A 22,695-nucleotide genomic window follows, 5' to 3' on the forward strand; every position below is an offset into this window, starting at 1 on the left:
CACACACACCCCACTCTGAGTACTGCCCTAGCTAGGCTATCCTATTTCCCCAGGCACATTTGCCATCCCATTCCAGACCGCACTATCCCAAGCCACACTGTCGGCATGTGCGAGAGAGTGTGTGTGTGTGTGTGTGTGTGTGTGTGTGTGTGTGTGTGTGTGTGTGTGTGTAATGACGGGGGCTGCCGGGCCTGCAGCTAGAGTCAGAACAGCACATGCAGCTCGCCCAGGCGCTGTGCAGGGCTCACTAGTCAACCTGGCATCTAGGTCAGGAGTGCTGGATAAATTAAGAGTGACGGCTGAAATGTCAACCACAAAACGCAGCAAGGCTTGGAGGTGGTGTGGGGGGGGGGGGGGAGAGACGGGAGTTGTGTGAACGAAGATGGAAGGAGAAAAAAGGGGACTAGATCTGTGTGCGTGTGTGGCCACAGGGCTGCTATTGTGTGTGAATGGGTCAGGGGAGAAAGGGGGCTTTGAGCAACAAAAAAGCTAATGGAAGCTGAGGGCACGTGACGCAGGCAGCAGGCGACCGTGCACGCTCACACAAACACAAACATGGAGGTTACCATTGAGAACTGCTAACCTCTTCCCAGCAGCCCTCCCCTCCTCGTCTCCTTTGCTAGAGATCCTGGACTCCCTCTCTTGAGATCTTTGCTTGTTTTCCCACTTCTTTCCTCTTAATGTTTTTCCCCTCCCCCATTCTCTTAATCACCCCCCTAGCTCTTTCCCCCCCCCTCCTCACTGTCTCCTGCTTTTCCAAACTGTCTGTTTCTCTGCACATCCGGCTACACAACATTAACTTAGAGATGATACCCCTAAAATGGAGAAGACAAACAGTGAGTGAGACAGACAGACAGGGAGAGAGAGAGCGGAAAGAGAGGAGACGGGGAGGAGGGAGAGACAGGAAGGGAGGTTTCCTCTACAGGAGGAGGGGGAGATGTGGGAGCAGGAGGGAGGCGAGATTATGCTGGTGGCGCCTCTGTGTGTATGTGTGCGCACACACACACACACACACACACACACACACACACACGTGTATGTGTATTGCATATATCTCAGGATATGCAGCGCACAGGAAACAAACAGCTGCAAAAATCCATTTCCCCACACACACACGGAAACACAACCACACACAGGGCCAACAACAGAAGAAACAAAAAGGCAAAAAACACACAGATATGAACACACACACACGCAACCCCACTGAACCAGCACCCGATGCACTGCTGTGTTCTCAAATGTCATGTACACACACACACACACACACACACACACACACACACACACACACACACACACACACACACACACATTCCCCCACCCACATGAAAAATAAACACTCACATGAAATACACCCACACATGAAAACAAATGCAGTCTTGATCTCTCTCATACTCACACACAGCGTTGCTACCACATCAAAGCGTTTGTTTGACGGAGACTCACCTGTACGTGAGGCACTTTCTGTGGGGTAAGAGGGGGTGAGGAGAGCGGGTGGGAAGCGGAAGGCGGAGGTGCCCATGGGTGGGAGGCCTGGTTGGGAGCAGGGGGCGTGCTCTGCAGGTGGTGGGGCTGGGGGGGCATGTGTGTGTGCTGCGTCTGAGCGTTCTGAGCAGGTGGTGCCAAGCCCTGGTTTAGGACGGGAACTCCATGTTGACCGAGAGTCGGAATCTGGAAGCCCATGGGAGTGGGCTGCCCGCTGCGGGAGGCCTGCTGAGAGGCCTGGAGCAGACACTGATCTCCCCCCTGGCTGACCGGTGCTTCATGAGGCCCTGGGAGTAGAGAGGGAGAGGAATAGACTATCATCACTGACTAAATGGATGCATGATGTGAACAGTGTTTTACCTCCTAAAAACAATAGCAACTTAAGCTCAACTTTCACCCAATGGTCAATGAAGTCAGAGAGGGGAAAAGAGAGACTCATATGTGTGGAATAAATAAACATTACAGGTTCACAGACCATATCAGGTTTCTGAATTACTTCAATAATTCACGTGTAAGGGCTTGATTTAAGTGCAGAAGTAACTAAAGGGTTGAACCGTATTCCAGTTGTGAGCGAGCAACTCGAGGGTTGGTGGTACAACATTTACAGTGCGGACCATCTCGGTCCATGAGGAGAAGTTTGAGAGATGCTGCATTGCCTGACCGTGTGATCTGACCACTGTCTAGGGACGGTGTGTATATCATGAGGAAGAGACATACAAGCAGGGTAAAAAAAAAAAAAAAAATGTCATGGGATGCAGAAAAAAAAATTTCTGCATCTACAAAAATGAGTTCAGTCAATTTATTTGGATCTGCACTCTAATTATTCATAGTCATTCTACAGTAATGCTAGTTCTAATGGACGTCAAAAGGCCAGAGTAAGACTATAGTTTCACTGCTGCCTTCACTCACTCTTTGTAAACTCCCAATATTAATGATTGTTATCATGATTTCATTTTGTGTATTTTGGTTAATAAAAAAAAAAGCATTCAATATCAACTTTTGTGATATGGTTTTGAGATAGATGAGAGGTAAATAATAATAATAATAATAATAATAATAATAATAATTATTATTATTATTATTATAGCCATCTGTAACACGTTTCCTCTTCGTGTTTCTATTTTAGTAACCTCGATATTTCCCAGCCATGTTTATTGGGCTATTTTATCCGTTCATTTTGAAATGTTTGTAGAATTTCCAACAGCGTTTAAACGCAGCACTGGGGAAGCTTCCGTTGCAGTTAGCTAGTAATTATTAGCGCACCCTGTTGTCCCTCCGCCTCACTCCCAGCCTCTAGAGAATACTTCACAGGGGGGAGAGCGTTGATTAAGGGATGTCAACTGTTAACTGTGGAACAAGGCCACCGAGAATATTTTTGACTGGTTAGTTACCAATTAAAGCAACACCAAAGATTTTTGTACCTTAAAATAATGTTTCCAAAATCGTTTCAGTGGTTCATCAACTCGTAACCGGGTCAACGGCACTTCTGCATTCGCTTTGCGGCCATCTATCGGCTAAAACCGCACTATGCAAGTTTGCTAGATCGGGTAGAGCATGGGTGTCAAACTCAAGTTCCCTAAGGGCCAAACTAGAAAATGAGAATCACATCAAGGGCCAGACAGAGTGTATTGCTTTTATGTCACGGGAAAAGTCAAATATCTTTGACTGAATTATTGCATGCCTCATATAGTCTCCTCTCTTACAGTTTGGTCGACAAAAATGTCGAAGAAAATGCCAACAACGGTTGGAAAAAGCATCAAAAACACGTTGTGAAAAGTGACAAAAAGTAGGTGGTCCAAAATGTATTGTGAACCTAAATGTAGACAGGGGCCAGATCAAAATCAGCAAGGGGCTGGATTTGGCCCGCGGGCCTCGAGTTTGACACGTGTGGGGTAGCGGATCTGTAGTTTGAATGAGAACGGTAATGGTCAATTCCGCTTCCAACCTGTAGGGGGACCGAAAAGGAAAAGTTCTTTAGTGTTGCTTTAATGGGTGTCGGGCTATTGTAAGCAAAATTAACCCAAACTAAATCCCTAGTTGGTTCACAACCATCTGTGTAATAGTAACTTTAACAGCTCTGTTTTGTACTTACAGACTACATGCGAGATATGAGAACAGTAAATGTCAAGAAAACTTTGATTTGTTATAAATTCTGAATATTTCAGTTTGCCCGTTTCTGTTGTTTTTGAATGTTTATGGTGGAAGCGAATGGGTTGAATGGATGCCAATAAAGTGACTAAAAGCGAGACCAATCAAAAAGCAAGATGGGCCAGCATCAACGGTCCGGTGCTTACCTTGCTGTGGCCTATTTGGCCCCATTTGTGGACCACGCTGCGGCCCCATGCCGGGATACATCTGCCCTGCATTGGGGGGCATGTTGTGGGGCTGCTGGTGTTGGGGGGCAGACAAAGGAATTTGGGGAGGTCTCTGTGGAAGGGCCAGAGCATTATGTGGAGAGTGCAGGGCTGTGTACCCTGCAACCTCTGAGGGTCCAGCTAGTCCTGCGCTAGGGGGTCTGACTTGTTGGGGAGGTGGTGTTGGGGTTCCCAAAACCCGCATGGGGGACATGGATGAGGGGGAGGGGTAAGATCCCTGAGCTGGAGGGGCAAGGAGGGACTGGGCCTGGTTTTGGGCCTGGGGCAGATTCTGGGGGTGCATAGGCTGGCCCTGCTGCCCTGCCTGCTGCTGCATCGGGGCAGAGAGGGTCTGATGTGGCTGGGGTGGTCCAGGGGGGTATCGCTGCCCCTGTTGTCCAGCTGCTGGGCCTGATCCCTGGTTAAACCTCTGGCCAAGCTGCCCTGGTCCCATGGCCTGGCTGGTGTTAGCATTGACGTTAGCATTAGCACTCTGGCCCATCCCAGGTCCCATGGCTCCATACTGGGCCTGATAGCCAGGGTACTGGCCAGCCCCAAACCCCCCCATACCCTGTTGGTGCTGGTGGGGGTGGGGAGGCTGTCGAGAGGGAGAGTGTGGGTATCTGGGTGTGTGGCCCATGTTGGGATAGCCCTGGGGTTGTGACTGGGGCTGGGGGTGTCTCATCTGGGCCCCCGCCATTCCAACATTTCCCAGGTAGTGAGATGGGTCCTGAGCAGGAGGGGGTGCCATGCTCTGTGAAGGGTAGTGTTGGTTCATGCGAGCTGCATTGGGTGTTGGTGGGCCTTGCATCCCACCATAGTTGCCTTGAGACATCTGGTAGCCTCCCATCTGGTTGGGGGTGCCCCCTGGTTGTGTCGGAGCCTGCTGATAAGCTGATCTGTTCTGCTGCTGCTGGCCCCAAACTGCACCCACACCTCCTCCACCCCCAGCGTCACCTGGGTACCCATGGTGGGGGTTGCTAGAGTTAGCTGGGTTATTATGGTAGTGGGAAGCCAAGCCATTTATGGCTGTGTTCACGTTTGGTGGCCCCTGGCTGGGACCATTTTGGGCCAGCATTCGTCCGCCGGGGGCACCAGGTTGATCATAGCCTGTGTAGGGGCCATGGTCGTACATTTGCCCCAATTTAGGTTGCCCTGGGCCAGGCCCAGCGCCATGGATCATCCCCTGGTGGTAACCCCTGTTTCCTTGGTGCTCATGGTTCAGAGAGGGATTAGTCTGCTGGGCTAAGGGGTTGGACTGGGCAGCAGCAGGCTGCTGAGGAAAGCACTCTCCTAAACCATCTAATCCATCTGAGAACAGCCCTGCATCGTCCCCGAATAAACTCAACATCCCTGGGTCCGCCATGCCTGGGTGGGGGCCCCACAGATGGAGGGGACTGGATGGAGGGAGGTGTGTTGTGTAGTGAGGAGCTAATCAGATAGCTGCTAATTTGAAGCTTGCTACTCCATGGTCCTAATTAAGGTTCCTGGAGAGACAGACAGAGAGAGGGAAAGATAAAGAGCAGAACAGAAAAGAGGGAGGGGAGCAAGAAAGACAAAAAATTTAAATTAGTGCACAAGACCAAGACCATGATGAATGTAGTTAGAAAGCTGGAGTGTTTGGCATTTTGTGCAGTTGTCCAGGTCTGCTCAGACATGTTTAGAGGCAGATTCATTACACAACTTCCGCCACCAATGACTTCAAACACACCACTTCCACTATTTATTTGAGAGAATTTTGTCTTAAGCATTCATCTAATTCTCTAAATGAAAAGGGTTGAAAACTTAACTGCGGTGAATTTGTTACAGCCAAAGTAAAAGCTAGCAGCTAAAAGTCAATTGTATAAACATAAGGCACGCACACACACACACACACTTTTATACTACCAAACAAAAGAGGTTCTTTCTTTTCAAACACACACTCAGAGTCATTGAGGGTGTGTGTGTGTGTGTGTGTGTGTGTATATTAGAACAAAAGGCCCAGCAGATGCAACTCTGTTTGAACAGCAGCAGCTGCCAGCCAGCCAACAGGCCAGAGAGCTTTGCGGACGGCAGTCAGTCAGTAGCTAGGTTAGCAAGCCATTCAGTTGGCAAACTAACCAGTCAGTCAGTCCCGACAGATGTTTGAAGATGAGGGAGTTAGCCACCTGCTACCTTTTTAGCCTCAGTGTGTGTCTGTTGATCTCCCTGGGTAAAAGGAAAATAAACGTGCATACAGCAAGCCTACTTTACTATAAATGAACTAGTTGTATTTGCGTGTAAACATCTAAAAAAAACTGAAGACTCTAGAGGTGTGTATAATCAACAGCCAAGGGACTGGGAGGCCTACACAACACCAAGTCTGACGACTGAGTGAGAGGGTGGAGGTAGGTGGATCTATACATATACACATGTATATTCTATCGGAGACGGGACGGGGAGGAGGTGGTTTGCTTGTTGCTTCTATGCACATCAAAAAACACCCAAGCCAACTTTTGCAGCTACAGAGTTCCCCTCCCCCCTTAACCTCATTTCTTTCCTCCTCCACACTCCACCCTTCCCTCCCACTAATTTTCCTCATCAACTTACCGGTTCATTACAGAGCCCGGCAGGTATCAGTGGTGAAACGTTTAATTATTTCTTCATGGGGAAATAGTGAGCACAAGTATGTAATTTTCTTTTTCCAAAAAATATTCTGTACAATTAAATGACTAAACTGTGGCCCAAAATCACATAAGTAATAAGTTATTGTAGCCCCAGGAATACCAGGTTGTTGTGGCTCAGTTTTCGGAGGGGCACGTAAAGTGTCAGTAGGACAGGCTGGGTTTGAGTGTACAGCTGACTGAGGCCTATCATGGCAATAAGTGGGGTACACTTTTACACAGCCTGTTCAAAGGCATTATTACGCCTCTATGTTCTGTGATGGCGGAATCTCTGTAAAAGAGGCTAATGATTAGGGCTGCACAATATTGATAAAAACTGACATTGCAATATGTTTTTTTTTCCTGCAATATATATTGCGATATGAAAAAATAGCCTACTGGAATTTACACCCTCTAGGGGGACCCAGGGGAATGCCTTGTACATTTTAAAGTTACAGAGACCCGGGTAGACGAGGGGAACCTCACACACCGAGCGATCAGGAGTAGAGTTAAATTGATTCGTCCACCAGTTCTCCATTCCTCTGGACATCTACTATTGCTAGAAAAAAAAATTGCGTAACACTTTACTTGAAGGGATCTACATAAGAGTGACATGACTCTGTCATGACACATGAACCCTAACTCTAACTTGTCATGACAAAAACCAAATGACACTTGTTTATAATGTTTAGGACACGTTCATGACAGTGTCATGTCACTCTTATGTAGATATGTTCGAGTAAAGTGTAACCAAAATTTGAAAGCTTTAACTTTAAAAACTTGCTCTCTGAAGGAATCCAGAAACAAAACCTTGAGTACACAAGTTTCCACAATTTGGCACATTTGTAAAGATTACAGAAAAGAAAGTAAAACCGATATTCTGATCTATTAAGCAGCCTGAGTTTCATTTCTGAATGGAATGGACTGCAAGTAATTCAACCTATTCAGTAACCAAGAAACCAATTCTCCTAAAGTACCTATTTAGTACCTAAAATGTTCCCTGTGAGATTTATATAAATTGCTCTACTTTATCACAATTAAACGACCGTTCATAAATCGAGTTTCTGGATGACGATAAAGATTATTACAACCATAGCCAACAGTCCCCATTAGCATGACTAGGGTTGGGTACCGAAACCCAGTGCTAATATGGCACCGGTGGTACCGGACCGAATTGCAACGCAGATTTCGATGCCAATTAAATGCCTTTTGGGCTGCTCTCTGACCCTCTGAAACCGACGTTCGAGGTAACAGGAGCATCGCTGCATGTGACGCTAGTTAACGCTACACTTGATAGCAGGTAACGTTAGCCTACCATTAGCTAGCAGCTGGATTGAACATGCTGACAGCTAAACGATGTAAAGTATGACTATTTCACTGTAGAGGATTCCAACAGCGGGATGTTAAGCAGTCTGCAGCTGCAGTTGTCGGAAAAGCAACAGACTGTGCATTCACTTGAAACTAGTAAGCCTCGTGGTGCATTCTAAGTTATTGTGAAATAACTTATGCCCCTATTTTTGTAAGTATCGGCTCAGGCACCGGCACGGTTTAAAAGTATCGTTTTAGCACCGGTATCGGAAAAAACCCAAACGATACCCAACCATAAGCATGACAAGACTACAGCAAAACTTGAGCCCTTTGGGCGTTCTGCTGGGAGCCTGCTGTGGTGCTGGTCAACCCTTTACTGTAATATGGTCAGCAACAGGCAAGGGCAGGCAGGGGATGTACAGATATTAACCCATTAACGTTCCAACGGCCTGCCCACAGGCCGTCAGCCTTTTCTGTACGCATCCTGCTATTTACACGACTCCCATCTTTGGAAAGCTACAACTCTTGTGATACGACTGATGCAAACCATTTCAAGTTACAAATTACTACAGCAGGTACAATCACCACCTCTGTCAGAGTAACAAACAATAAAAAATCATTTTAATCCACGCCATCGATAATATTCTGACAAAAACGGTCTTGTTACATTGACAAAGGTCCAGAAATAAAATATATCCATGAACAGCTTTTAAATTAAAAATTTCGCAGCAGATATTCAATGATCCACTATATTCCCTGGGGTAAAACATGTAATCATCTGCTGTTTTCCATTATCAAATCCACTGCTGCAGTCAGACCTTTCGATTGACACCTCACTTGAACCAATAGGAGCATCCTTGTCTCGTCCACAGCCTACAGTAGCCTTTAAGTGCCTGTGGTGAAAGAAGGTGCACGCCCCTCTACTTTAGTTTACAGACCCAGCCAATTGCAACAGATTGTGCCGATGTCTGACCGTTTGTATAGCCAATGAAATTCTGAACACAGGGATATGCTGCCTTCCCAGGTGTTTTTTTTTTTATACAAGCCAAAACAAGGAAGTCTCTGGTAGAGCAAAATCCCTGTATTCTCTACAGTAGCCGGTTGGCTAAAGAGCCAGAGCTACAGCCACATACCCTCCACAACCAATATTTTATTATATAAGTAACTGGTTCAGTCACCACTTAAAATCACTACGTGGTTCTGTACATCTAGGACATGAACACACCACCAGAACAGATAACGCAACACAACTAGGGCTGTCCCTACTACCATTTTTTAAGCTTTGGTAATAATCAACAGCGAATATTTGAATATTGCGCGTGCAGCGTGACTCCGGAAGCAGCCAGCGCCATGCCAGAGCGCAGTGGCATTACGCATGACCATTTGCTGTTTACCTTCATTCAAATCACCTAAAAAAAACAAAAAAACAACACTAGGCTGCTAGCGTATAATGTTAAAATCCAGTGCAAATATGGCACCGGTGCCCAGTATCTACCGGATGGAATAGCAACACCGATTTCGGTGCCTCATTACGGTGCCACTTAAATGTCTGCGCTGCTCTCTGATGCTCTGAAACAGACGTCAGAGGCAACAGAAGCATCACTTGCATTTCACGCTAGTAAACACTAATAGCACGTTACATAGCAGGTAAAGTTAGCCTTCCGTTAGCTACAGTAGTAACTGGATTAAACGCGGTTAAAATGCTGACAGCTAAACGGTGTAGTGGGACTGTATTTCACCGTACAGGACTAACAGCGGGACGTACAACCATCTGCCGCTAAAGCTATGAGCTAAAAGACAAACTAGCAGACGTGAATAAAGGTTTACTTAAAACTGGTAAACTTCGTGGTATATTCAAAGTTATTGTAGAACACCCTTTTCTCATCAGTTTGTTGTTTAACAGCAATGTCCTGGTGAAAGAAGTAATTATTGTTAAAAGTTATTACATTTTTAATAATCATTTAAATTGCCCCCCCTTTTTTGTGCCGATCTGAAAATTGATCCGACCGGGACTCAAAACCGTGATCCGGAACGGGAGTTTTGTGATCCTTTGCTCCCCTATTTGAGAGGGTTGGGAAATTAGATTGCAAGCCATTCTCTCATGGTTACATTAAAATGTGTGGTATAGTTACATAAGAAATGAATTGCTCCAAATATAGGCAGTTTAAAACACGGCAACCATATTGTCAACTTCGGCAACCAAAAGCTGATACCTGGTTGCCAAGCCTGGCCTGGTTGAGCCCTGCATACAGACCTCTACACACGACACTGCTCCGTTATAACTCGACATTTCTCCATTGTTGGCTGAGAGGGATGGGATAGCGTTGTAGTGTTTCAATGTTTACACGTCATGAATTAGACAGCTGCAAAAACCTATCTATATAAAAAGAGATGGAATAACAGCACAGTGGGAAAAAATACTGGATTACAGATTACATTTTTATTTTCCCACAATTGTCAAATAGTAGTATAACAATTCCGAGTGAAACTTGTGATTTCAAGTATTCAATATGTTATTTAGTAATAGAATGTTAATTTTCACCACCAAAAGTAGTTCCGATGAAAAAGTTATAATAAATGGCGAAAATATCGGCTGTGGCATAAAAATTTATAGATTCCAAATTGGGAACTTTTAGTGCTACAGCAGCAAATATAAAGAAACAAGACACACACAGAATATACAAGAAATAAAAAAGGATAGAAAAGATAGAAAGCAGCAGCGCTGTGAGTTACATCACTTCCTGTGCATTTCAATCACTACAGAAAGAGAGAAAAGTGCATGTGACCGCGAGCGTGCGTGGCAGGTGAGTGTAATTGAGGGTATTTTCACATCCTTTGCAACAAGTTACTACCAACGCAACTGATTTCCTGTCAACTCAGTCAGACGCATGCTACATTAGACTGAATTCTACAATACAGAATAAAGGTTGCTGTAAATGCTTGCGTTTGTGTGCCGAAGCCTTGGGGCTTTCATCGGATCACAGCTCTACAGTAGATAAAAGTAGGAAGGCAAGGGATTCTTTCTCACTCGCTGCTAGAAATTAGCCTCCACAGGATAACGTTTGTCTGCACCTTGGACAGAGCTGGACACATTTACCTATGCATGTCACCTCTCTTCTCTCAGCCACCTTTGTCCCTCTCCAGTGTTGTTCATCCCTCTTTTCCTGAGTGAAAACTTCTTCAGTCTAACCGTCACTGACTAGATAAGACTTCTGCTTTCCCCAGCTTTGTTTTAACTTTCTGTACCACTTCCTCTGCCATTTCAGCCTGCGCTCTCGTCTCTTATATCACACACACACACACACACACACACACACACACACACACACGTGCACGCATTGAGGCCCAGCTGTCACTGCAAAAGGAATTAGGTGAACAGTCAGTGTGGCGCTTTAGACACCAAATCTCATCAAAGGATGAGGCATTTATCCCACCATACTCCCCTCTGCAGCCACTGCCAAAGCACACGTGTTAAGGAGTGCAGAGGAGGAAAGAGCATGTCCATACCAACAACCACGAGAAACCCAAAGATCTGGCAAAAAAAACAAAAACAAAAAAAAAACACCGATTCTGGCTCAACTTTTGCCGTAGCGCTATGCTTTCTGCCATCATCGGAAAATTTAATACATTAAAATGCAAATACCAGGTACTGTTCACATCACAAGCTTTAGGATATGGGAGCAAACAATTTCTGCCTTAATTACTTTTTCCAAGTTGAAAAAAAAAATTATTTTAAAAAAGGACAACACATCCACACAGCCCCATCAGTGTAAACCTCTAAACATCATAGCCTGTTAGTGTGCACTCAACACAATCAAGTGAATCAGAAGTGTTAAAAAGTGCGGCCGGGTTGCTCAGTGGGTAGAGCAGGCGCACATATACTGAGAGGCTTATGCCTTGACGCAGAGGTCCAGGGTTCGAGTCCGACCTGTGACGATTTCCTGCATGTCTTCCCACTCTCTCTCCCCTTTCTCACCTAGGGTGAGGCAATAGGATAGTGCTACAACCAGGCAGAGCAACCAAGAAGGTAGGAGCTAGTTGACAGATTATACTTACAAAACTCCGAACACATCTTCCTTTTTTAAGAATGAATTCAGAGCCGTTCTTTGTTCTTTTCTCCAAGAAAAGCTTAACTCCAAGTTTTCCAGAGTCGCAGCTAAAGCAGACTCGAAAGACCGCTGTTCGCCAGCAGCAGCAGCTGCCATCTTCTTTGTTTTCAAGTAGCGGGGAATTCATGCGGAACAGTCGCAACTCTGCCGTCATTATGTTAAGCCCCGCCCACCGACTCTATACACGATGTGATTGGCCTGACCAGAGTATGGTTTTTCCAGCTCGCAAGCCAACGGAGAGTTGCTAGACCCCCCTTGCTGCAAATTACATTTGCTGCCGCTAGGGGGGTCTAGATTTCTACGCTAGCCAACTTTGGCCAACATTTAAGAACAACTGAATCCCTATTTAATATTTGTGCAGTTGTCTGACAACACAAACATACACAATTTGAACACCACAGTCAGGCTGAAACAATTAGTCAATTAATTGATTAGTTGAGCTACAGAAAGTCAATATGCAACTATTTTGATAACTGAATAACATTTAAATGTTTTAAGCAAAACTATCAGATTCACTGCTTCTCAATATGAATATCTTTAGTTTTCTTGGTCTTCTGTGATATTACACCATATTTAGGGCTCCAGACTACCTTTTAACTTTTTCAGTTGGTCACACAAAGCACATGGTACGGTCACACCCTTTATTTGGTACAGCATGGTATGAATCAATGACCTTGCATGCTCGCATATGCGACCATTTTTTGCCTCATATCTTTATACATTGGTTTTGGACTCCTGGTCAGACAAACAATTGTTTGAAAATGATTATTTCATCTTGGGCTTTGAGAAAGTAATAAACCGATCAATGTAAAATGATTGTTAGTTGCAGCCCTAATACAGCACCACTACTAATCCGCCTGCCTCTTTTACCGTCAGCTTGGGCTACAATACCAGATGGTTAACATACTTATGTGTTTTATCAGCAGCATAGCAGGCCCTCAAGTTCCTATCCAACAGCGCTTTCACAAATCTACCCAGTGTCAGAAAAAGTAAAACAAATTTGGGAAGTTGTATTCACTTATGTGGTTTCACAAGACCACACTGATGTTTATCAGTGTTTTCAGAGGTGACAGCTGACATACTCAAGCTCCCATCATCCCTGCATGAAAGCCAATACTCTTGATTATTAGGGGTGCAACAATATAACTGTTTTAGAAGTGATTCCCAGTACATCATATAATGGAAATGTAACAGTACATGTCATTCATGCTGATGTCCATATCAGTTACAGTACATGTATTCCTACAAAAGACAATCCTTTACATATAATTGTAAGATAAGGGCCTCATAATTAATATTAATCGGATTGTTTATCTGAAACAGATTAATGTTTAAAAGCATACTGCAGTATCAGAGTTGGGCAACTTGTCAAAAGTATCCCTGAATAAAATGTCACAAAACACTGAATGCTGGAGAAATACAACATGTTGGTGCTTAACAGAGGGAAACTATGAAAGAAAGAAGCAAGTAATGATTATTTTTATTATTAATTAATCTGCTAATTATGTTGTTCAATTACTCATTTGGTCTATAAAAAAAAAAGACGCCAAAATAAAATGAAAAATCTAGATCTAAGAAATCAGCAAAGTGACATCTTTAAATGCAGGGTTCTCCCTGCCATTATACATCTTAGGTGCAGCATGCTTCAACTTCTGGTTAAAGTGAAGAGGGTTAGTCACGTGCTAGTAACAACTTCAGCACAAGCTCACTAACTCTAATTCAACTAACTCTTGAATTTACCCTTGGGGATCAATAAAGTATCCATCTATCCATCCATCCAAAAAGGCCTGGTGAAACAGAAGTCAGAGCGCCATTTGTTTCCACATACATGCATATTTCTGGTAAAAACAAGAAGCCAGGGAGGGACGCGTCTCGGATATTGATTGCCGTTTAAAGTAGCCAATAGCGCTGCATGGACATTACGCTCCACCGTCCCCCGCCAGAGTGACAGTAGCTGAACATGGAACCACAGGAAGAAAGTCTGTTATCTGTTGTGGAGGACTTCTCGCCACCGTATGTTTTTCAAGCTTCATTCAAAGTCGACAAACAAAATAAAACTATGAAAATCCGTTTTGGGCAGTCTTCCACTTTTTCAACTATCACAACACAGCTTACCGATTTACATGTGAAATCGTCAAGTTTATTTAATTTTTAATGGAGTCTGGGTTAAGCGCTAGCGATCTCAGAGCCGTTTCTGGTTAAACAGAAAGGTCTTAAAGAGGTTTTGAAAAGGCCTACCTCTGTAGGGATCCTTTCCATAATGTTGTCAGACACTCACAATAATAATCTGAGCCTGTCCGTGGCAAAAAACGCTTTCTCGATTAATACTGGACAAATTTCAAAGATTGTTGCTCACATCAGTCACTCACAAAAAAAACGAAAATACATTTTCCTAGTTTTAATCCTGTGTCTCTTTGTTAATTGTTTATTTATCTCGTTATAATTATCAAAACACCAATCTTTTCTTCATCACATATAGGTTATGTATAGGTTTATTTCACCTGCTTACTGCACCTTGTCATATAATCCTAACTATGTGCTCCTGTGGTCTGTGTCAGATCGGGTAACAGGGAGGATTTGTAGTCACGGGGGCGGGACATTAAAACTTGATAAAAAGGTTTTCATCGGACATACAATTATTAAATGCCCCCCAAGGAACACAGGAAGAGAACCAACCATGAGTAATGTAAAAATAATCAAATTTTAACAAATATTTGGCATAGAATAGATAAATGAACATGCATCATAGGGACACAGGCTTAACACTGGAACATTTTTCACTTCATGAGGCCTTTAAGGTGGACCAGCTATTCTAATTTTAGTGACAAGCTGCTTCTCCAAGCTCTGCTTTAGTGATCTCTCCCTTGCTGCAACCGACAACCCATAAGCTTTAGGCAAATAATTGTGCGATGGCGTCACTAAATATGCAAATAAGTGTATGAAATAATTTGCACCTAAGTGCTTTAAAAACCCAAGGAAAACCCTGCAGATGTCATGTTTTGTCTAAGAATCCAAAACCCTATAGTATTTCACTTACTATATTAAAAGACCCAAGAAAAGCAATAACTTTTCACATTTGAGTAACTAGAACCGTCCAAATGGTCCTGGAAAATGGCTTTAAGGAAGCCTGGGGTGGTACCTTGACATAATGTCATGTAACCTGCTACCTTAGGCTACTGGTAATTCCTGGGAAATGAAATAGAAGCACTCTTGACAGCTGAGATGGTTTCAGGATTGGAGGGAGGCCTTTGTTTTGTTTTTTGTGATGTAGTCTTGCATTGCCAAACCTTCCTCCACAGCGCTGCAAAGGAGGGCCCGGCTAGTCCACAAAACATTCTGGGCTAAGCGCCGGACGGAGCAACAGTGCCACTGCAAAATAGCCTCAGGAAGGAACTTGTTTTGGTGGAACATGTGCTCGTTCCAAAGTTGTTTTAGTCTGGATTGACCCTGCAGAGATCTGAGGAGCAGTTAACCATAGTCCTCATAAATCAACCAGAGTTTAGAGCTCCAACACAAAAAAGTGGAAGGTGACGGACATCGTGACGAAAATTAGGGACATCCGGCGGAATTTCGGGCGGCACCTGAGCAATCCCGAAAATGAAACACCGTCGATATAGACTATATGTCATGTAACCCCAGGCTGCTTATATCCCAAAATAGAAGATACCGTATCAAGACTTTGACTTTGTAGTGGCTGACATTTTTATTATCCAGTTTAAACACAGTGAGAAGAAATATGAAAAGTGTGCCTCACTGCCAGAGGCAGGCACACAAGCCTGTGAGTCCAACGACATCAGCTCCACCTCACCTGAAACCATAGGTAATCACTGAGTGGCTACAACACGAATCTTGATCAAACTAACTGCCAATCACCAGCTAGGCTCAGGTATTCACACCGACTGTGCAGCTCTGTCAGATCACAACTATTGAGGTCATCCGTTCAGCCGAGCCGAAACCACAGAATAGCACTGCCAAGTTTGTGCACGTGAATGGCTTCTCTGGCAGTCAGCAGTATTGCCCCGCTGTAGTGCATTAGAGAGGTCTTAATTTAACAGAAAACTAAAAAATACTCTAATGAAAACCGCCATCAATGATGAACCCCATTAAAAAAAGGCTTTTCTCATATTTTAACAGATACATATACTTGAATGCATGTTGAAAGTAGAGCCTGACCAATATGAAAACTTTACAGAACACGTATTGCAGAAAATCATGCTTGGGGGGGTTTGTGTATCATCTACTTGTATTAATAATTATTTGGGGCTATTTAACATTGTGAAAATACCTGGAAATTGCAGGTCCCACAGTGTCAAGAGTATCCAAGTTTTTCACTCCAACCAATACCTCCATCAGATGATGTAACCGTTCTTCCAGTCTGACTGAAGGTGTGTGAGACAGTGACGTCACCTGCAGGCACTCTCTGCCCTCCTCCACAAAACTTCCGTTCTACACATTTGTGAAAAAATTTTAAAATTGTAATCTTTTCAGTCGGTGGAATCTGTCAGGACAATTTGCTTGCGGTTGTCCCCCCTCGATGCACCGAAGTTAGACCTGAGAGATAAGAAAGACCCCCTTCCTTATTCAGTTCCTTTTAACAAGACTTTCAATTTTATTTGTCCCAACTAGTCTGCTTCGTCATAATCAAAACAGCCCCAAATCACTGTGTGTAAGCAGCGTTAGTCGTGGGTGAAGGAAGGAAGATGGATAAAGATTAGCCAACAGCAGCTCAAAGCAGTCGTGTCTGTGTGGTTACAAGTTTGGCAGCTAGACTGTCTGTAGCCTCCAGGCTTTACTACAGGAAATCTCTGCCATGTCAACACCATTTTTCCACTGAGACACAGACAGACAGGCAGGCAGGCACAGAAACAAAACGCAGCCAACGAAACAAACTACACCAAAAGCTTAGCAGACCCAACCTAACTAGACACCTGAAGGAGTGAGTGATCTCCCTCTTCCTCTGGAGAGCACGTGTGCACCCTCCCACCTCCCATTACCACTAGGATCTAAGCTGCTATAATTTATACCTTTGTTCCCAAATGGAGGACAGCGCGCGGGAGCTGGCTAGCTGTGTGTGTAATTACGCTCAAGTGAGGGGATGCAGGGCAGTGTGTTTGGGGCTGGGATTTGAGGCCCGGAAGGAAGGAAGAGAGAAGGGGGAAATCAAGAAAGCGAGAGAAGAAAGAGAGAAGCAGTGAAGCTAGAGAAAATCTGGTTATTTTACGCACGGCTGCTTCGTTAATGGACAGTGTGTGTGTGTTTCGGGAAGGGGTGGGTCAGCAGGAAAGGGCTGTGTTTATCCAATCTGTTCCCTGCCTTTACCATGTGGTAGGAAAAACCACTGGCCGGCTACCAGTCTGATCCCAGAGGACACAGGCCGAGAGACAGGCACAGGAGAGGAGGAGAGAGAAGTAGGCCACAGGGGGTGGCCAAGGAACCACAGAGAGAGAGAGAGAGAGAGAGAGAGAGAGAGAGAGAGAGAGAGAGAGAGAGAGAGAGAGAGAGAGAGAGAGAGAGAGATCACTGAGCTAAAGAACCTGTTATAGGCTCTCTGAAACTGACTGTCTAGTCTTTGAAAATCACTTGCATCTGTGGGTGTATTAAAAAGGGTGAGGGATGCAGGTGTGATGTGATGACAGTAAAAAGGGAGGGATTGAAAACACAGGGAAGCACAGCATGGAAAAGAGACTAAATGTATTTTTACACTGCCAATTATTGTGTGAATTCTCAGATAACAGGAATCATTTTAAAATGTTCCACTGTCAGTTTTAAAACCTTTCAGAAACTGGCAGCATTAAATCTTTCACATTCAAGGTCAAAAGAAAGACTACACCAGATTATATTTCGGCACACCAGCATGGAAAATATTTTCATATTGTCCCATGCTGGATGACAAAACTGTATTGGAGTGGTTAGTTTTAAAACTGGACTCGTTTCAGTTAGGGCTGGGACGATATGCTTTTGTCCGGATTAGATTCTTTCACGATACATGGGTGCCGATTTGATTTGTATTGCAAATATAGTGGTAATCTTATTCCACATTGTCTTGTGGCTACAACTCTTATTATAAATGCTCCTAGACAAGGATATGTAGTGGCAGCAATGAGGTGAGCAGCGTCTGTTCAAAGTGAAAAGCTCTCAGGAACGATGCAATTGACGGGTTCAAACAGTAGCACTGCTGTGGTTCTTTAAAGCTTACACGTTTACAACTGGGGCAAATGAACATACCTGACGGTGGAGGCGATTTCTACAGAAACAGACTCACAAGAACTGGCTGCAACCATTTTAACTTCAGTCAAGGCACTACACATTCACAAAAACATCACAAACCGACTCAAGGTCCTCCTCTGGACTCGTGAAATGCAGCATATGATGAAGAGAAAGGATTTATTGCCATTTAATTGATTGCTTATGGATTTATTGCTGTGAAATGCTGTATAAAAATACACTGTTATCACCAGTTGAAAACCCTCGACAACCCCAATTCTTAGGGCGTCCATGACAATGCACCGAACATCAACACCGGTACAAGCCTACAGCTGTCCGCGGACACCCGAGTGCGGAAAGTGTGTCCGAGCCTCCCGGACGGGTGAACTGAGACTCGGTTTCCTTAAAATCGGTTAACATTTAATTTCATTGTGCTTTCTTTTGGAAGGCTGGCTGCCAAAAATCGACACTTACTAGCCAATTATTTAGCCTGAGGTAAACGCTAGCTATCAGTAAAACAGAAGTGACGTGGTGGCTGGCCTTTGGCGTGCCCGCCCCCGCGAAACTCAGACATGCAGACAGCAGAGGAACAGAGGAAAGTAAATGCAGCTTTCGCCAAACGGAAAACGTGTTAATTTCGGACCCTGGCCAGGTTAGATGAGGTAAACCTACCCTTTGGGATGACAACCAGTGATGGTTTAACCTCGCCAAAAAGTCTGACTGGCTGGAGTATTCTGACTGAACCACAGCGACGGGCAACATCAGACCTGTGTTTTCAATTCATTTACAAGATTTTGTTGTTAACTTTTTTCCCCCGTGCGACTATTTCAATACGGATGCTTGAATTTTGCTCAAAAAGTCAATGGACCTAAAAGAAAATCTGAAATCAAACTGTTGCAGGTGAGGGGGAAATTGTTGCTCGGGGATGCAAATGAGTTATCACAGTGACACAGTGTAGCTGTTGCAGGCTTTGGGGAAACCCCTGCCACTTCTGTCAAACTTTCAAAAGGGGGTAGATATTTCAAAATCTACAGGATTCGTCACTAGCTACAAGTCTCTTCAGCCTGTTCAAAAAAACCACCAGTGGTTTTGGGCTGTTGAGAGATTTGTCATCCCTGTGATGAGAGATTAAGATGAAACTTTGGAAAAATTTCTGAGCAACATCACAGGCAGTACCTTTTGGTTTCTCGGTTTAGATTTTCATTTTTAAAAACAAAATATGAATAAGATATGAGCTTCCAAAGAAAGGGTTTCAATGAGGAATTTCCCACAATACTGAAGACACTAAACTACTACTTTATGCAAGAGCAAACAGAAACGACACACACACTCTAGCATGCTACCCCCACACCTCCCTAATCAATCACTGCTATTGACATGCCCTTTTAGACCAATGGGGACAGGCAGGTCTGAACTGTGTCCCCAGAGATTGGCCGGTTCCCCTCCCTGCCCCACCTGCCTGCCTGCTAACAACCAATTAACTTCCAGAGTCCTTAATATAAAGCTGTGGGGTAACTTCTCCCCTGAGACGCACATAACACACACCCCTTTTTCCAGAGTCAATGCGCTCTACAGGATCAAAAGTGCTTCCGTTGTAGGTTTGAATCCAGCATAGGACCTCCTAAGCACTTTTACTTTTTTTTTTACAACTACAGCAAGAGTTACATTTTTCATCAGGATGAAAATCCAGCTGCTGGCGTTTTGAATCATTTGAGTGCTATAAATAATGACCAACATTAGCTACTAAAAATGTACGCAACAGTGTCATTTAAGAAGAGGGGTGATAGGAACAGGTTTACTGGAGAGATGCATAAGTCTTCTCTTGCATGTGGGTAATTTCCTTTTTAATACATCTCTCGCCTCTGACCTTGCATCCATCTTCATCTTCCTAACTGGATGTTGATTCCACAAGCAAGCAGCACTTAACCTTTCAACAGCCATGTGAATCACTCGGACAGAAATGGTGATAGAAAACTAGGGGAGGTGGAAGGATGTGCGTATGCCACAACAGTGCCATTAAACCACAGCGCTCGTCGAGAAACTGATGAGATTTTCGTGGCGCCACTGTTCAGCGATGGGATTCGTCAGCAGCTGACGGCACAACACTCCCAAAAATTTCCAGTGGAGATTCCTGGGTTTTAGCTTTGCTTATTTGTTTCCCAGCAGCAGTAAGGTTAGATGGAGCACGGGGGCTGAAGGATGAAGAGGAAAAACAGGATATGCCACACACATCAACACTGGGAGAGGTCAAGGATAGATTAAAATGGCACACACACACATATGGGTCAGAGATGTACTTGACAGGCCGTCTCCTCTATCACACATACAGCCCACACACAAACACTTGAGAGCTGTATTAACGCCAGTCTCTCTTCTAGGCACAGCACTTGGTCCAGAAGGCCTTCGCTGCAGGAGGAGGATGGGGGGATGGGGAGGCGAGTGCGGAGGAGGAGGGGGCAGAGGGAGAGACAGGTGAGAGGGAGGGAGGGATGAGAGAGAGAGAGAGATAGAAAGAGAGAGACAGCGATGACACTCAGTTTTGAATGTCACCACGGTGCTAAAGACCCCCGCTAACCTTTTGGCTGGAAATGAGAGGACTGGAGGGAGGTAGGGGAGGGGAGGAAACAGGCAAGCAGGCAAAGATGAAGAGAGATAGAAAGGAGGGATGGAAAGGGTGAGAATGAAGAGTAGAAAGAACAGGAGGGATCTCATGCATGGGTAGAGAGGGAGGGAGTGGGTGGGTGGGTGGGTGAGGGGGTGGAGGTGGAGCAATAGACAGCTAGATGAAAGAGATGACAAACAACAGCACCACTTCTCATGTCTGCTAACAGGGCTGCCATCCACGACACATGATAGGAGACAAAATGGCCACTCTAACAAACACCAGTACCCTGGCTCAGATAGCCAACATTAAACTGTCTAACAGGAGCACAGCAGCATCAGGTGACATCTACCCTACACAGGGAACATGTCTGCCCAGTACTGGCCTCTAAAGCTAGGTTTACGGTGGCCGCGGTGTTCCTGGCGCGAGGTGCGCGAGCCATAAAATGACGTCACCGCGACCATCGTTTCCAGCGCGAAGGCTCCGCAAAGTTATCGCGCCTAACTAGAATTTGAGCTAACTAGAGCTTCAATTTTTGAAGCTGCTCTTTCAGTTCATCATGGTCGGCTGGGAAGACTGGCTGAGCAGCTCGGCCTCTACAAACATCTGCGTTTCTCAGGGATGTGTTTACTACTGTTGCCAGGCAGCCTGCTTTCCTTTACGTCTGCCCTCTTCTTTTCTACTAGACTGGGTAAACCCAGCCCGATCTGCCGGCGATTTGATTTCGCCCTGCAGCTCAGGCTGGAAAGCTGTACATTTGTCTATCCTGCTTCCGCTACAAATCTGCGGGGACCAATCACAATCTGGCTTATCCACCTGGCGCGCTATTGGCGGGTTTAACACAATGGCGATGGAGTAGTGACGGCAAGCAGCCTTTTGTTTACATTCAACATGGCGGCCACCGAAGCACAGCAACCCGTTGATGCCGCTGTCGCTGCTACGTCTCCCAGATCTTTGGTCTGATTGGTTGAAGGACTATCCAATTCGGTACAGAGTCATTTGAACTATGACCGTTGGTCACGCCTCTTGTGCAGTAGAAAATACAGAGCAGACTCCCCAGACTAATGTTCAATCTTAAAAGATTGAGCTTGGCCTGGTGATAGCCAGACTGCTTTTCTACTACTTGTTGCTTATTCACAGATTTTGTATGTACGCCCTGTGGTGTTTGGGAGAATACTAGTATAAGAAAAGTCAAGTTGGTAAAATCTGCATTGACCCAAAAACTCGTAGCCATTACTTTCTAATTGAATATAAAAAAAAATTAAAAAGTCATGAGGGCACCTGATGACAGCCAAAAAAATAAACTGTTAGTGCTTTTTCTAGCCAAGCTTCTATCTTTAACCTTCAATTTTAAGCGAATAGACCTATGGCATAAAGATCATGTTTTTGCAACTTTAATCATATAAAGAGTGAAATCAATCAATACAGATTGATCAGCCTGCCGCTTTCAATTTCTGTATCAAAATCACTATATTAAGTTGTCGTTTATCGATGTTCAGCTACAATGTCTCTTTAGGAATGTATGTCATCTCATCTGTAACTCAAAATGCTAAAAATATACATGACATGGTGGGTTTATGTTGCTAAGAAAGTAGAATTCCCTGCAGAGCTTGCTGCAAGGCTGTATACAGCCTCCGAAGAGCTCTACCCATTAGCTAGTAAGCATGGTCTGAGAGATAGCACTCAATGTAAAAAAGTAAAACTGAGCAGGGGGATAAAACTGATTTTAAAATGTTTCTGGACTGTTTCCTGCATCCACAGTGGAAATTCCACCCTTGGTGATAGGATTTAAACGTTTGTCAACTACCAAAAGATACAGTTTATATAATAAATTACTTTAAAGTGTTTCGGATTTTATCTTTTTGTTGGGCTATTATCCAATTATTAGGTAGAATTGTTCACGTAAACAGTCAATTTGACAGTGACATGAGTATCTTAGACATTACTCTCATTCTAATCCTCACAGAAGTATTTTTGGACAAGGCCATACGGCCATGTTTAATACATCTAGT

At 44.4% G+C, this 22,695-nt stretch overlaps 1 protein-coding gene across 2 annotated transcripts in view; it reads right to left on the reverse strand.

Moving 5' to 3' along the window:
* chd7 (chromodomain helicase DNA binding protein 7) overlaps nucleotides 1-22,695 on the reverse strand; it is an 80,489-nt gene that overhangs the window by 53,761 nt on the left and 4,033 nt on the right. Inside the window, exons 1-2 of one of the 2 annotated variants that reach the window (XM_039816407.1) lie at nucleotides 3,780-5,205; nucleotides 1,447-1,772 (exon numbers count right to left, since the gene is read on the reverse strand). In XM_039816407.1, coding sequence (XP_039672341.1) covers nucleotides 1,447-1,772; nucleotides 3,780-5,205 — 1,752 coding nt within the window. Of the gene's footprint in view, nucleotides 1-1,446; nucleotides 1,773-3,779; nucleotides 5,327-22,695 lie in introns of those variants that run through there. The other variant, XM_039816406.1, reaches the window with a different exon arrangement.

The sequence above is a fragment of the Perca fluviatilis genome, chromosome 11 (assembly GCF_010015445.1).
Source record: "Perca fluviatilis chromosome 11, GENO_Pfluv_1.0, whole genome shotgun sequence".
In the NCBI taxonomy this organism is placed as follows: Eukaryota; Metazoa; Chordata; class Actinopteri; order Perciformes; family Percidae; genus Perca; species Perca fluviatilis.